Below are 15,779 nucleotides of genomic sequence, written 5' to 3' on the forward strand. Positions count from 1 at the left end.
ATTTGCAAAATGAGTATTCAAAGCATCTCTAAAACCCTAAGCAAATATCTCAAAAATATTTTTCAAGTATCAAGCACAATGGACATTAGGATTTAAGCTTGCTAAAATTGATTTTATCAAAACACAAGGCAAGCTTATGAAACTTGCAATAAGGATGCTAGTTCTTAAGCCAATGAAGAGTTTTTCCCAATCTAATATTTATAAGTAAAATATAATGGGAAAAACTTTAAGCTACTCTCCAAAAATCAATACACAACAAATGCAAATATGGGAGAGAGATACGATTTTGAGAGTATGGAATATTCTCACAAAAGAATAACACTCAACTTAGCTTCGAAATGCAATCAATATGCAAATGAAGAAGGCGAGGAAAATATAATCTTTCTAAAGATATATGATCAAATGAGTATAAGAAAGAGTTTTTGGCAATATACTTGTAAAAAGGGTAGGAGTATGAAAGATTTAGCTCAATAAAATTTTTAGAGAAAATTTGCTAATCTATATGCTAATCTTAAGCTAATTATGACAAATGAGGGGGTATATATAGAGTTGGGTAAAAATATAACCATTGGGAACATACAGGGTATTTTGTAAATTGTTTAATTATGTTTAACAAAAATTAACCCTGTTTAACTACGGTAAAAATTTCACCAACCCGAGAGGTTCGGTCGACCGTATTCAGGGTTCGGTCGACCGTATTACTAAATTCGGTTGACCGTGAAGATTTTGAACTACGAATATAGTCGACTGTATTCAAGGTGATTTTCCAAATGTTCGAGGTTCGGTCGCCTGGTGAATTGTTCGGTCTGCTGAACAGTTGAGTGTTAGACTCGTGTTAATTCGGTCGACCATGGAAAATACGTTAAAAAACTGAACAGTCGACCAAGAGAAGTTAACAAGTTGACTTCTGACCTGTTTAATTAACCGAGTCATTTATACTATCAAGGGTTCGGTCGCCCAAAACTTTGACTTTAGTCAACTTTCTCAGTTCGGTCGACCAAGGTCAAATGACCTTGCAATGGTCGGTTGACCAAGGTTTTCAATTAAGCCAAAAAACCTGGTGTCGGTTGACCGAAATTTTTGCAAACTTTGTTTTCGCTCTATTCTTTGATTCTAACCAGTTAGTTATTTAAAAAATGAGTTTTTGTGTAAAGTGTTGATTCCTAGGGTCAGTCTATGGTCATTTTTGAGCTTACATCCACATCATGCATGTCATGCAATTATTACAAACCAATTTAAAACAAAATGCAATACAATTGAAAGTAGATGTCTTCTTCTTCTGTCTTACTCAAAAAGCCTTATGGAATACGCTAGGATGTGTGATCTTGAGGTCCTTCTAGCTTCCATTTTCCTTTTACCTTATGTGCATGTTAAAATATAGACCTGTTCACATACTAAATGTACACATGAGATACAAATGCTTTGTTAGTTTTAAAATATGGTTCAGACTCAAAAAATCAACAACCATCAATAACTACCAACTGTTAATGACGAGATTTAAACATGTAGCATCAAAAGGACATGGGGCGTGTCCAAAATTCTTAACCAATCACAAGCAAACAACTCAATTTTTTGAATTTTTTCCGAGTTAGTGATCACCTCCTAAAGAAGCCGCTCGATTGCTTATTAGGTGCCAAACAAATTTTCTAGGAAAAGTGGTCAGTCGACAGCCTTAGCTATTTTTTACTTCTTTTTCATTTTTATCTCAATTTTTTTTTTTTTATAAATTCAAATTGGTATTGTTCTGTAAGGTAAAAAATGAATACCGATAGTCGGAATCCTATCACTTCCAATTATTTTAACATTCCTCTAATTCAAATCCTCATACTTAAACAAATATAAAAAAAAATGAAAAGTCATGAGCATTACATTTCTAGAATCTTGAAAGATGCGGCGATCCAAACAAATCCTAAAGGTAAGGGTGTACAAATTTTATTGAAATATCAAACATTGACCGAAACTGAACCAAAATATGTTTCATTTTGGTTTTTTGATTCTCAGTTTCAGTTTTGATTTTCAAAATAAAAAAATTTCGATTCAATTTTGATTTTAAGCTAAAAACTAAATAAAAAAAACCTAAAAGCCACTTGAATAAATCATGTGTTATGATTTTATATAATATTAGTGTTAAAATTATGTAATCATATTCATAAATATTTAACTATTTTAATAATAATTTTTGTTCTACACAATCAATAATAAAATGCTTTATTTTGTTTTCAAACAAATTTTTATTTTATAGCTGAAAATATATGAGGTTATAAAATGCTTTGTTTTTCCTTTATTTTTTTTGAGTAAAATCCAACAATACCCCATGAATTTTCTTAAAATAGTACTCTACTCTATGTTTTCAAAAATTACCAAAGAATGCCCTGAGTTTAATTTTATTGATAAAATGAATTTTCAATTAGTTGATAGTTAGTTAACTGTTAAGTATGTAAATATATAAATAATTTTTATCATAATAAAATGATATTTTAAAACATGTTTAATAAATAAAAATAAAAAAATTGATTAACATAATATTTTGAAAACTAACTAAATGACTCAAAGACCTACTTGATTCATAAATTAACTAACCTATTCGGTTTAGTCATTTTGAATCAACCAATTAACATCTACATAAAAAAAAAAAAATTCAACTTTTTTTAAAATATATAAAAAATAAAAATAACTAAAAAATTATAAAAATATCTAACACTTATAATAATATAATTTTTATAAAAAATTATTAATTAAATATATAATAAAATAAATAAAACATATTTCAATATTTTCACAACTCTGACAAGTGAGATAAAATACCCGCGCCATTCCCTCAACTGCTGGCCGCTTGAAGCATTGAGCAAAAATATTCCATTCACAATTTTAAGGACGAGTTTGACCCGTGAACAATTTGAGTTGGTTTGAGCTTTGAACTACTCCACTAACCATTGACTGTCGTGACTACCAGTAAATGTCCTCCTTCGCTCAGCCTCTCTCTTCTCCTTCCCTGCACCTCCCTCCACGCCCACTCACTGTGTCACCGATTTCCCCTCGAACGCAAGAACCAATCGTTCAAACGCACAGTCCTCAATCTGAATCTCGCCGCACCGCCTCATGGGTCGAATCCCTTCGCTCCCAAATTCGCTCCAATCTTTTCCGCGAAGCCATTTGCACTTACATTCAAATGACTTCCGTTGGCATTCAACCGGACAATTTTGCTTTTCCGGCCGTTCTGAAGGCCATCGCCGACCTTCAAGACTTGAACGCCGGCAAGCAGGTCCATGCCGCAGCTGTGAAACTCGGATGCAGTGCGTCCTCGCTGACCGTGGGTAATACCCTTGTTAACATGTATGGAAAATGTGGAGATTTGGGTGACGTCTGCAAGGTGTTTGAAAGAATTACCGAGAAGGATCAGGTGTCTTGGAACTCGTTGATTGCTTCGCTGTGCCGCTTTGAGGAGTGGGAACTTGCGTTGGAGGCGTTTCGGTTAATGCGATTGGAGAATATAGAGCCTAGTTCTTTTAGTTTGGTGAGTGTAGCACTCGCATGTTCCAACATAGGGAAGCGTGATGGTTTGCAGCTTGGGAAGCAAGTTCATGGGCACTGTTTAAGAATTGGAGACGACAAAACGTTCACAAACAATGCTTTAATGGCTATGTATGCCAAACTTGGGAAAATTGACGAATCTAAAGCTGTATTTGAGCTTTTTGCAAACCATGATAAAGTTTCGTGGAACACCATGATAAGCTTATTTTCACAAAATAATCGCTTTTATGAGGCACTGCTTTTCCTGCGCCTTATGGTTGATGAAGGATTGAGGCCTGATGGGGTCACCATTTCAAGTGTTCTCCCTGCCTGCTCTAATTTAGAGTTGTTAGATATTGGGAAGGAAATTCACGCCTACGCCTTGAGAAATGATGAATTGATTGAGAATTCTTTTGTGGGTAGTGCTTTAGTAGACATGTATTGCAATTGCCGGCAAGTTGAAAGCGGCCATCGAGTTTTCAACAATGTCATAGACCGGAAACTAGGTCTATGGAATGCTATGATTGCTGGTTATGCACAGAATGAGTTTGATCAGAGTGCTTTGCTGCTTTTCTTTGAAATGATAAAGGTTGAAGGGCTTTTCCCGAGTGCAACCACAATGACACATGTTTTGCCAGCTTGTGTGCAGTGTGAAAAATTCTTTGACAGAGAAGGTATTCATGGGTATGTTGTGAAATTAGGTTTTGAGAAGGATGTATTTGTTCAAAATGCAATCATGGATATGTACTCTAAGATGGGAAAGATTGAAGTTTCAAAGAGTATATTTGATAGCATGGAGGCTAGAGACGTAGTGTCTTGGAACACTATGATCACTGCTTATGTTAATTGTGGTCAACATGATGTTGCACTTAATTTGCTGCATGAGATGCAAAGAATAGAAAAGGCAAAGAACATGAAAAGTGGTGATTATGAGGATGAAAAGAGAGTTCCTTGTAAACCAAGTTCAATAACACTTATATCAATCCTTCCTAGTTGTGCTACCTTGGTAGCACTAGCTAAGGGAAAAGAGATTCATGCTTATGCCATTAGACATGCCTTGGCATCTGATGTTGCAGTGGGAAGTGCATTAGTTGACATGTATTCGAAATGTGGTTGCTTGAACCTATGTAGAACATTGTTTAATGAAATGCCCAACAAAAATTTGATCACGTGGAATGCTCTCATCATGGCATATGGGGTGCATGGTAAAGGCCCGGAAGCCTTGGAACTCTTTGGGAGTATGGTGGCTGATGGAGATGGGAGTGGAAAAGTGAGGCCTAATGAAGTAACATTTATTTCAGTCTTTGCAGCATGTAGTCACTCTGGAATGGTACATGAAGGCTTAAATTTGTTTTATAGAATGAAGGAGGACCATGGGATTGAACCTACACATGATCACTATGCTTGCATTGTGGACTTACTTGGTCGAGCAGGTCAACTGGAGGATGCATATCAGCTCATCAATACCATGCCTCCTGATTTTGAAAAAGTAGGTGCCTGGAGTAGCTTGCTTGGTGCTTGTCGGATTCACCAAAATATAGAACTCGGACAAATTGCAGCACAGCACCTCCTTCAGTTGGAGCCAAATGTGGCAAGCCACTATGTTTTACTTTCAAATATTTACTCTTCTATGGGTCTTTGGGGCAAGGCAATGGAGGTCCGGAATAACATGAAGAAAATGGGAGTACGCAAGGAACCAGGTTGTAGTTGGATTGAGTTTGGTGACCAGGTTCATAGATTTGTGGCTGGTGATTCATCACATCCTCAAACTAAGCAGCTCCATGGCTTCCTCCAGACATTGTCAAAGAGGATGAGAAAGGAGGGATATATCCCTGATACCTCTTGTGTCCTGCACAATGTTGGTGAGGAGGAAAAAGAGAGTCTACTATGTGTCCATAGCGAAAAGTTGGCAATAGCATTTGGTATCCTCAACTCCCCCCCGGGCACTACCATTCGAGTTGCTAAGAACCTTAGAGTTTGCAATGACTGCCATGTTGCTACCAAGTTCATCTCCAAGATTGTTGATAGGGAAATTATTGTAAGAGATGTAAGGAGGTTTCATCATTTCAGGGAGGGAACTTGTTCCTGTGGGGATTACTGGTGAAATGGAATTTCCTAGACACCCCAAATTAAGTATCTCCTCAAGTTGGTCCAAATTTTAAACACTGACCATAAGGGTATTGTACTGCCATCGTATTTCTCCCTAGGTAAACATTATATTAATACAAAACAGAAAAGAACCAATTCATATAATTTATTTAAATAAAAAGTATTCTTGATACCTTTTAGGGTATGTAGGACGAAGGAAGCTATAGGTGGCCACTAGCTCTTCCCTCCGATATGAGAGAGTGTTTGTTGGTGTGATTGGTTCCTTGTACAAACTATCCTTCCTCAATAATGCACCTATCAGCTCCTTTCTTTTGTCTGAAGTGGGATCATTCATGGGATTTCCACATATTTAGGAATCTCAATGAAAGAGAGATTGTCTGATCCAAACTGATGTAGAATAGTAGAAAAAATTCACCAATGAAGGCTGAGAATTCAAAATAGTGTTTTAGAAACATTTCTTCATTCAAATAACTACTTAATCCTCAAAGTAATAAAGAGGTTACTGCTGTTTCTAAGCACAGAAGAAAGAACGACAATTTTTAGGTACAACAGCAAGTTAATCCTCAAATTAGTACTTGTTTTGATGTCACTATTTCAGAACTGTAACAGCGGTTTTTTGCTAGTCTCTTGCGCCTTTAGTAGCAATTGAGAGATTGATAGGCATTTTAAGTTCAAATCCTCAATATCCAAGCCTTCAAATCTTCAAACCCTAGCTGGTTGGGAGCTGAACTCTGGAGAGAAATCTTCTCAAAAGATGAATGCCAAAGAAATCCTGCTGAAAGCTCCTATTTATACCAACCCTAAGGCTTCCAAGAGAAGCCAATTCCCATTTCGCTTATAACCCTCTCTTAAATCGACTTACTTCTAAAGACCTACTGAAGATAAATCCCATCACAAATTACCCCCTTAATATCACAAAAAATCCCAAAGCTAATTTGACCAAAATGAACTCCAAAATTTTGAAATTGCGAAAATACCACTAGAACTCATAAATAAAAACAATTGTTATAGGAAATTAAATAAATATTGTACAATTGTGTCATTGTCGAACTGACCATTTTACTTAGCAGATTGAATCATTTTGTTCCTATTGGATTACCACTTTACCTAAAAGCTTAAGCTGTTAGGTTGTGGGCCAAAAATGTATATCAAGTTTTAACACTCCCCTGCACATGCAGCCTGACAGCACATGGAGAGATAAACACACGATAAATAGCACCCATAATAGGGAACACAATAATTTTTTAAACAATAACACAGTAAATGTGGGCGACAAGACTAAAACCCAGTACCTCTTGATAAACAGCTGTGATACCATGTTGGATTGCACTTTACCCAAAAGCTTAAGCTGTTAGGTTGTGGACCTACAATGTATATCAAGTTTTAATAGTTCCCTCTAGGAGAGATAACGAGAGTGTGGGAAGGTGATTCGTCAAAATGCTTTATCTTCACCTTCTCAAATCTCCCACACCCAGCTTGTTTCCTTGGAGCCACATCGTTTGGAAGGCTAGAGTCCCGTTCAAGATATGAATTTTGGTTTGGACAGTGACTTTGAACAGGATTAACACGCATAATTCACTTCAAATCAAAAGGCCTTATATGACTCTCATGCCTAATATGTGTGTGATGTGTTGAAACAGGTCCTCACCTTTTCCTTCATTGTATGGTTGCTACCCACCTTTGGAATGCCTTTTTTCTTGCTTTGATGAAGCCTAGGTGCCTCCTCGGGCCGTGGGAGAATTTTTACCCATGAGTTACCGAGGTTTTGGTAAGTGCGTGCTTTGGTATAGAGCTGTGTATGCTATTTTGTGGATGTTATGGGTGGAAAGAAATGCAAGAACCTTAAATGGTCACATAACTCACCAATATTATTGTGGGATAGGGCTATCATTTTAGCTTCTGTGTGAGTCCAGTCTTTTTGGTTTTTTAGGGGTTTCCTGTTGGTTGATCTTGTTAGGGATTGGCAGGAAGTGCCTTTGTAATCGTTTCTATAATTTTTGGCTGTATTTCACTCTCTTCTTAGGAGGGCATCTTGTTGTTACAAAAAAATAATGAAATATACCATCATCATCACACATTGGGAATTTAAAAGCATCAAGAGAAAAAGGCTAACATCAAGAGAAAAATGTCAAGTCACTAGTTTGTTATCTTTTATTGTGAAAGAAGTTACACTTACAAAGGTGCATGTTTACATTTGAACACAAAGAATGGTTTAATGAAGATAAAGAATTGGGGAAAGAACCCATTAGGAGGAGGGATAAGAAGAAATTCAATAGACACCTGGCTGAATTTGGTTGTTGGGGGGTGCGAATAGTATTTTGAAAAATATTTGATCCATTTTCCCTAATTTAGTACTGCAAATAATGAAAAAAAAAAAAATTGGAAGGAGAGAATATAGTCATTTGGAGAGGGGGGGGGGATGTAATTTCTCTAGTTAAATGACAGAAATTGGATATTTACCCAAAGCTCCGACCCATAAAAAATTTGCACCACTGCACTATTTTTGTGTGCGCGCATATGTGTGTGTGTGTGTGAGAGAGTTCACAAAAGCATGAAAGAACTTTGTATTGTTATCCCTTGCCTCCAACCATTTCTTTTTTGCTAGCTGAGAAATACGAATCTCCTCCCTCTTTTCCTATGCTTCCAGCTCGAGTTTAGTAAGGAAAAAATCTTCCTCCAATTCAAGAGAATACCCTTCCTGAAGTTGAGCCTCTAGAGCCTCCATACTTTCCTCCAATTTTTTAATGTTCTATTGTACATGTCCAAAAACCTGTTTATTCCAGTTTCGAATTGCAACTTTCGTATGTTTCAATTTACCAGCAAGTTTAACTAAACCCGAACCATGAGACTCCTCCCTCCAGGCTTCCTCCACGCAAGACTTAAAAGACTGGTGCGTGCTCCACATATTCTGATACCTGAAGGGAGAAGGACCATACCGATGCAGATTTCTATGAAATCGAATAATCAATGGGTTATGATCTAAAGTCTTCCTCTTTCCATACTCAAAATAAATATTTGGAAAAACTTGAAGAAGATTCGAATTATAGAGCCCCCTATCCAATTTTGCCCAACTCCGAGAATTACCACTGTGACCATTACACCAAGACATGTTGTTGCCAGTACCAACCAAATCCATAAGACCACAATTGTCCAAGCAATTGTTAAATTCCTCCATAGCCGATAACGGCCTCATATGACCACCAATACGTTCCAAATCTGAATGGATAATATTAAAATCTCCCGCCACTAACCAAGGGAAATCATCCCTCTTTACAAACTCCAAATCATTCCAAAGTTCTCGGCGATCTGTTTGACGACATTTAGCATAAACAAAAGAAGTCAAGAAAATCTGGTCCACAGAACCAAAAATACCCGAAATAGCTTGATCAAACATATGTTGTAACTCAAAGTGCACTTCCTCTTCCCAAAATATCCAAATTTTACCCCCCACTGAAGCATTAGCACAAAAATTCAGAAAATTTAGAAAATCAGCCCATTGTGACATCAGACTTTCATCAGAAAATGACTCTGAAAGAACCAAAATAGAAGGCGAAAAATTCCTTATTAACTTATGTAAATGATTTTTCGATGTGCCTAAACCCCGCACGTTCCACACTAGAATTGTACTAATCATAAATCAAGTTTCTTTGGACGGGTAATAACCCGTTGAGACTTCTTCTCACTTTGCCCATTAATATCCTTCAACTTAACAATCGGAACATGTAAATCATCATCCGAACAAAAGCCTTTTTCCAAAGGGAGTTTTTCTAAATTATTTGTCTCCACCTCCCCATCCGATTCACAATTATGTGGGACACACCTGGCTATGAAGGTACACTCTTGTTCCAAAATTTCTGTAATCATATTATTAGACCTCATCAACTGATCACGCACTACTATGCAATCTTCCACTATCAGAATATCAGCGTCAGGAGCACCTAAGACTGGTTCAACACTCTCCTCCTTCTGCACAATCTCATACTGACTTATATTTTGCTGCAAAGTCTCCATTTCAGGCCTCGAATCTTCAGGAACAAACTCCCCCTCTTCCATCTCACGTTGCGATACTGTCTCAACCATTGGCAAAATTTGTGATGTCGTTGCACCCTCTTAAGCCTGAGCCCCCTCTACAGTTTCTTCGATAATGCATGGACCTATCAATTCTCTCTGAACTTCCTTCCCTTAATCCAATTTCTTCACATGCCAAACTTCTTGTCGATTTACTTGTCTACCATATTCCGTATCCTTACCTCCATCCCCATTTTTTTGTTTCCTTTCACCCCCTCGGCATGCCACCTTTGAATGCCCCTGTCTATGACATTTCTCACAATAAAAACCTTGCTTTTCGTATCTCACTTCCTACCAAATTTTCTGATTTGGAGAAACAACAATCGGGAAAACATCTACTTGATCTGCCAATAAATCCACCTCCACGCACATTCTCGCACCTGTAGCCCTAGTTCGATTAAGCGTAGCATTGTCAGTTCCCAAGTATCGACCAAACCTTGTGACTAGAATTTGTAAGCAATCAAGTCTGTACATGTGCATTGGAAGACCAGGGAGAAATAACCATTGAGGGGCCAAGGATGGTTCCTACTTTAGGTTGAAGTCCTTTGTCCATCGAAAAAGACGAAACAGAAATTTAGCCAAAATCCTTCCTTCACGAGACCATCCATGAAGAAAATCTCGTTCATTCTTCATCTGAACCAGCACGTGAAAATCATCCATGAAACTAACAGAAGGGATCTCTGAAAGGCCCCACGACTTTATGATATTCAAACGGATAACATCAATGGATGGTCTAGATCGTAAAAATTTCAAAACCAGTGCAAACCTAAAATCTTCCGCCACTTTGTTCATCTCAGCCTCCGAGAATATAAAACCAATATCTCCATCAACATCAACTGGGTATCTCATGGCAAGTTTGAAAGAGGAAGACAACGGTTTAACAGCATGAGAACCTGAAACTACATGGGCATACGACAAAGTTCCTGAACCACCTTTTGAAAGAGACCCCACTGGTGGAGGATCCCCCAAAGGGCCAGCAGGAGCCACCATTGAATCCTAGACTGTAGATGTCTTCCTTCAACGAAAATTGAAGAGAAACATACCTGATTAAGGATGTTTCAGAGTACCGGTAGAAGAATGGCTTGCCGAATTCAAAGTCCAGGAAACCCGGCAGGTGACGAAGTGGGCGACCGTGGTTGCAGCTGGTGACTCTTCTCTCTAGTGAAACGCTCAAAAAATAAGAGGAGGCTGAGGATGTGGAGCGGGAGAGAGGCAGTCTGCAAATCCAGAAAACGGCACAGATCACCCTCTAAATCTCCTCTGCGAAACTCCGAACAGCACTAAGTCACCGTCGTCGCGAGGGCTGGGGATCCCGCCGCCTTCGTCGCGAGATCCAGAGTTCCCAAACTCGCCGTCGTCTCGCCCCTTCATCGCGAGAAACTCTCCTCTGCAAGTCCCTGAAATGCCACAGACCGCCTTTTGATTCGCCTTTGCAAATCCCCGAAACGGATCCCTCACTTCCCGAAACTCAACACCGTCGTCGCGAGAGCTTTTCCTCTGCAAATCCCGAAAGACAACACAGACCGCCGTCTGAGTCTCCTCTGCAAAACCCCGAATGACACTGAGTCGCCGTCGTCACGAGGGCTGGGAGTCCCGCCGTAGTCGTCACGAGAGCTAGGGTTTCAGTCCTTAATAGCCCTCACTTATCTTGGATTCTATGGAAGCTGTTCATAAGGGTGCAGTAAGGTATTTTCAAACGTTCTTAACAGGTGTAGGACACAATCGAACAGCTAACCTTGTTGATATAATATCTCCTATGGTTTCTGAAGAGGAGAATATTGATCTGTGTCGTGAACCGTCTGAGGTGGAGATAAGGGATGCTATTCTTTCTATCCCGAGAAATAGTAGCGCAGGTCCGGATGGTTTTGGCTCTACTTTTTTCCAAGATTGCTGGGATATTGTAAAAGAAGACGTGATCGATGCAGCCAGAGTTTTTTTGCTGGTTCCCCTCTTCCTAGATTTTATTCTGCATCTTACATTGTTCTAATCCCAAAAGTTCAGAATCCTCAGAGTTTTGACAAGTTTAGGCCTATTAGTCTTTGTAGTGTTATCTACAAAAATTTTTCAAAAACTATTGTTGCAAGGATGACAGGTTTATTGTCTACTTTGATTTCTCCGGAACAGGGAGCTTTCATTCCTGGTAGAAGTATATTTGAAAATATTTCTTTGGCTCAAGAAATGGTTCATTCTCTGCATAAGAAGTCTAATGGTGGAAATGTAATGATCAAAGTGGACATGGCTAAGGCATATGATAGAGTCAATTGGGATTTTTTAAACTTGGTTCTAGAAAGCTTTGGTTTCTCTCGAAGATTCTGTGGTTTAGTGGCGGAATGTGTTTCCTCTCCTTGGTTCTCCATTATGATGAATGGCACTTATAAAAAGTTCTTTAAACCTTCTCGAGGGCTTCCCCAAGGAGATCCTTTATCTCCTTATCTTTTTATTATTTTACAGGAAGTTCTCTCTCGACTTCTAAATAAAAATTTTATGGAAAATAAGATAGGGGCTTACTATCATCCTCGTGGGGCACCTTTGGTATCTCACCTTCTCTATGCGGATGACATTCTTATTTTTGCTAATGGCAAGAGAAGTTCCATTCGAATTCTTATTAAGACTTTGAAGAAGTATGAGGATTGGTCTGGTCAATTGATAAATAAAGAAAATTCAAGTATTTTTTTGTCAAAGAGAATTACTTTTGCTTGAAAGAGATCTCTGTTAAGGACAACTGGCTTTGCGGAAGGAGGTTTTCCTGCTACATATTTAGGTGTTCCTTTGGTATCAAGTCGGCTTACAGCCCGTATTTTAGAGCCCCTAATTGATAAATTGAGGAAAAAAATAGCGGGTTGGAAATTTAAGCTTTTATCTCAAGGGGGCCGTCTAATTTTAATTAAGCATGTATTATCATCAATGGCGGTTCATCAATTAGCGGTATTGGACATTCCTACTAATGTCTTCAAAAAGATAAATTATATGTTATCAAAATTTTTTTGGAGTGGAGTAAATGATAAAAGCAAAAGGAATTGGTGTTCCTGGTCTAATATTTGTAAGCCTATTTGTGAGGGTGGTTTGGGTGTTAGGGATTTGGAGGAGGTAAAAAAATCATTGCATTTGAAGTTTGTGTGGAGATTGTTAACTATGGATAATCTGTGGACTCAATTCTTTAAAGTCAAGTATTTGTATAAGAAACACCACTTGAGAGAAATGAAACTAGAGAAAGGAACCAAATTTTGGAGGTCGATTGTTCGTGTGATTCCCGAAGTTTTAGAGCATGTCCATGTTCGAATTAAAGAAGGGTCGACTTCTTTCTGGTTTGATCGTTGGTTAGCTTCCGGACCCCTTTGTGCTAAGGTTCAAGAAATCAGTAACCATAAGCTTCGAACTCGAGATTGTTGGGATAGAGATGGGTGGAATGTTGATTTATTAGTGGAACTGTTGGGTGAAGATCAGGATGAGGAAGTAATGAACTCTACTATTTCTTGTAAGGAGGGTCCTGATACAGTAATATGGGAACCTTCAATAGATGGAAAATTCACCACGGCAAGTGCTTGGGAAATTATAAGGGAGCATAAAGAGGAATTCTCAGTTGCAAAATGGATCTGGCATCCTATGTTGCCAAAAAGGGTGTCAATTTGTATGTGGAAGTCTTGGTTCGCTTGTCTTCCGGTTGATACTCGTATTAAAGAAGTAGGTGTCCAGATGGCCTCTTGATGTGATTGCTGTTCAAATGCCAAGATTGAATCTCTAGACCATGTGTTTTGCACCGGATCTTTTGCTCAAGAGGTATGGAAAAAAGCAGTAGTGGCGTTGGGTGTTAGTTGTATAACAACAAGTACTTGGAAAGGCAGAGTTAATGTCTGGTTTAGTTGTGCAAGACGGACCTCACAGTTAGGCATTTTGGTAGGTCTTATACTTAGTCTCATCATTTGGAGACTCTGGACTCGTCGATGTAGAGCCAGGATGGAATCAATTCATGATTCGGTGAGAACTGTGTGACTTGATATTAAATATTGGCTGAGATCCATTTCAGACAATTTAAATAAATGTGCACCTGTTTCTTGCACGGATATTGCAGTCCTTCATGCTTTGGATAATCAAGTAAAAAGTGTTGGGGTTCGTCTTCCTCGTGTAGTCAGATGGTGTAAACCTAGGATAGGTTGGGTTAAACTGAATGTGGATGGGAGCTGTAGAGGTAACCCAGGGAATTGTGGTGGTGGAGGCGTGATAAGAGATGAAAAAGGTTTATTTAAAGCAGTTTTTTCTTCATTATTGGGTTATGGAACAAATAACATGGCTGAATTGAAGGCGATTATTTTAGGGATTAATTTGTGCAAAGATCTCGGTTTTGATCAAGTGGAGATTGCATGTGACTCTGCTTTGTTGGTTCAGTGGATAAATTCTAGGAAGTGCTCGGTTTGGAACTTATGGGATTTGTGGGAAGAACTTATGCTATCATTAAGAGGCATACAGTTCAAAGTGGAACATGTTTACAGGGAGGCGAATAAAAGTACAGATTTCTTTGCCAAATAGGGTGAATCTGGTATTTCTCAATCATATAGTTGCCAAGATGATCTTCCTCAGCAAGTCAGGGGAATGATTCGATTGGACTTGTTGGGTTTTCCTTCTTTGCGCTCATGATGTTTTGTGTTAATTCACTTTTAGTGGTTTAGTTTCTTAGTTTTTTTGGTTGCTGGTGTTTGGTTTTTTGGTTTGGTTTATGGTGCTTAAGTTAGTTTTAGGGTCTTGGATTTTTGTTTTTATTGTCCTAAAGTCTCAAAATTGTAACCACAGTTTTCCTCCGCCATAAGTGAGGGGTTTTCTAATAAAGTTTAGGAGGTGCTGCCCTCTTTTTCAAAAAAAAAAAAAAAAAAAAGTGTGTGTGTGTGTGTGTGTGTGTGAGGGAGAGAGAGAGAGAGAGAGAGAGAGAGAGAGAGAGAGAGGAGAGAGAGAGAGAGAGAGAGAGAGAGAGGAAAGAGAGAGAGAGAGAGGGGGCAATATGAAGAGTTGATGGTTGGAGCTGTCATTGATTCCATCCAACTCTTTGCTGATGCCAGTGACTAGATCTATCAATTGTAAGGTTTCTCTTTCTTTCCGAACTCTTTGATTTGCCTAGATTTGTTGAAAACATTGTAAATCAATCGAAAATATTGCAGATCTGAAAGCATCTGAAAGATTAGAGATTTCTTTATTTTATTGGATGTTGGAGAAGTCTTTGTTTCAGCATCATTTTCTTCATCTTTGAGCACAGTTGTTTGATGCCTTTTGTTTTTTTTTTTCCCCCATATTTTTTTAGTTAATTTTGGTGCATACCCCACTTTATATGTATGCAAGTATCGCCTGGGAGTCTTAGGCTCCTGGTTTGTCATTTGAGTTTTTAGGCTTTATGTTTTGTGATTTACACATTTTCCTTTTGGGTAGAATAGTCCGACTCAAAAGTAATAGGCACTGTTTAGTGCTTACAAATGTTACCTAGGACATAGAATGTTCTAGTTTGTGAAATGGGATTATAGTATGGTACGTGTTCTGAAATGTTGTATGTTAAGGTATAACTTACATAGATATATTGGTGAAAAATGTGTGATGAAACTTGTTTATTTTTTAGAGGATGTTGGTGTGTTTCTAAATCTAAAGGACTTTTTCTTTTGTGAAATTGATTGATAATGATTGGAAATGAATTATAATGCAATAACTCTCCATTTTTTATGATTAAAAAAATGTATGTCATATGGAAGATATTGAATTAAAACTTAAGATTGTGAGATTCATTGTTCTAGAATGAAAATGTATCATGTTTTAGAACATTTGTACCAAATTGGGGTTCGCTAGGAAATTAGCATTTTTTGACAATTGGGGTGCTTACTAAGCCATTTTGTGTCCTCAATACTTTTTGTGCTTGTCAAATGACGTTTGTGATCGATCAAAAAATTAGGAGGGAAGTTTGATGTTAGGGAGTGTTCAAATTTTGGAGGAGAGCCTTTTAGCTATTTCCCTTTAAGGGTTTAAATGAAGATCATTTTATACATTTGATATTCCTTTAAAACAAAAATAAAAAGATAGGGTATTTCTTTTATGATTAGAGCTCGAAGATGCCCAGATGA

General features: G+C 38.0%; 1 protein-coding gene across 1 annotated transcript; it reads left to right on the forward strand.

Annotated features, from left to right (window-relative positions):
* The first annotated feature begins 2,833 nt into the window (after positions 1-2,833).
* On the forward strand, positions 2,834-5,779 carry LOC131153038 (pentatricopeptide repeat-containing protein At3g57430, chloroplastic). Its single transcript, XM_058105059.1, has one exon. The coding sequence runs from the start codon at positions 2,957-2,959 to the stop codon at positions 5,612-5,614; it is 2,658 nt and encodes an 885-aa protein (XP_057961042.1). The 5' UTR covers positions 2,834-2,956; the 3' UTR covers positions 5,615-5,779.
* Positions 5,780-15,779: the final 10,000 nt, after the last annotated feature.

This window comes from Malania oleifera, chromosome 4 (genome assembly GCF_029873635.1).
Source record: "Malania oleifera isolate guangnan ecotype guangnan chromosome 4, ASM2987363v1, whole genome shotgun sequence".
In the NCBI taxonomy this organism is placed as follows: Eukaryota; Viridiplantae; Streptophyta; class Magnoliopsida; order Santalales; family Ximeniaceae; genus Malania; species Malania oleifera.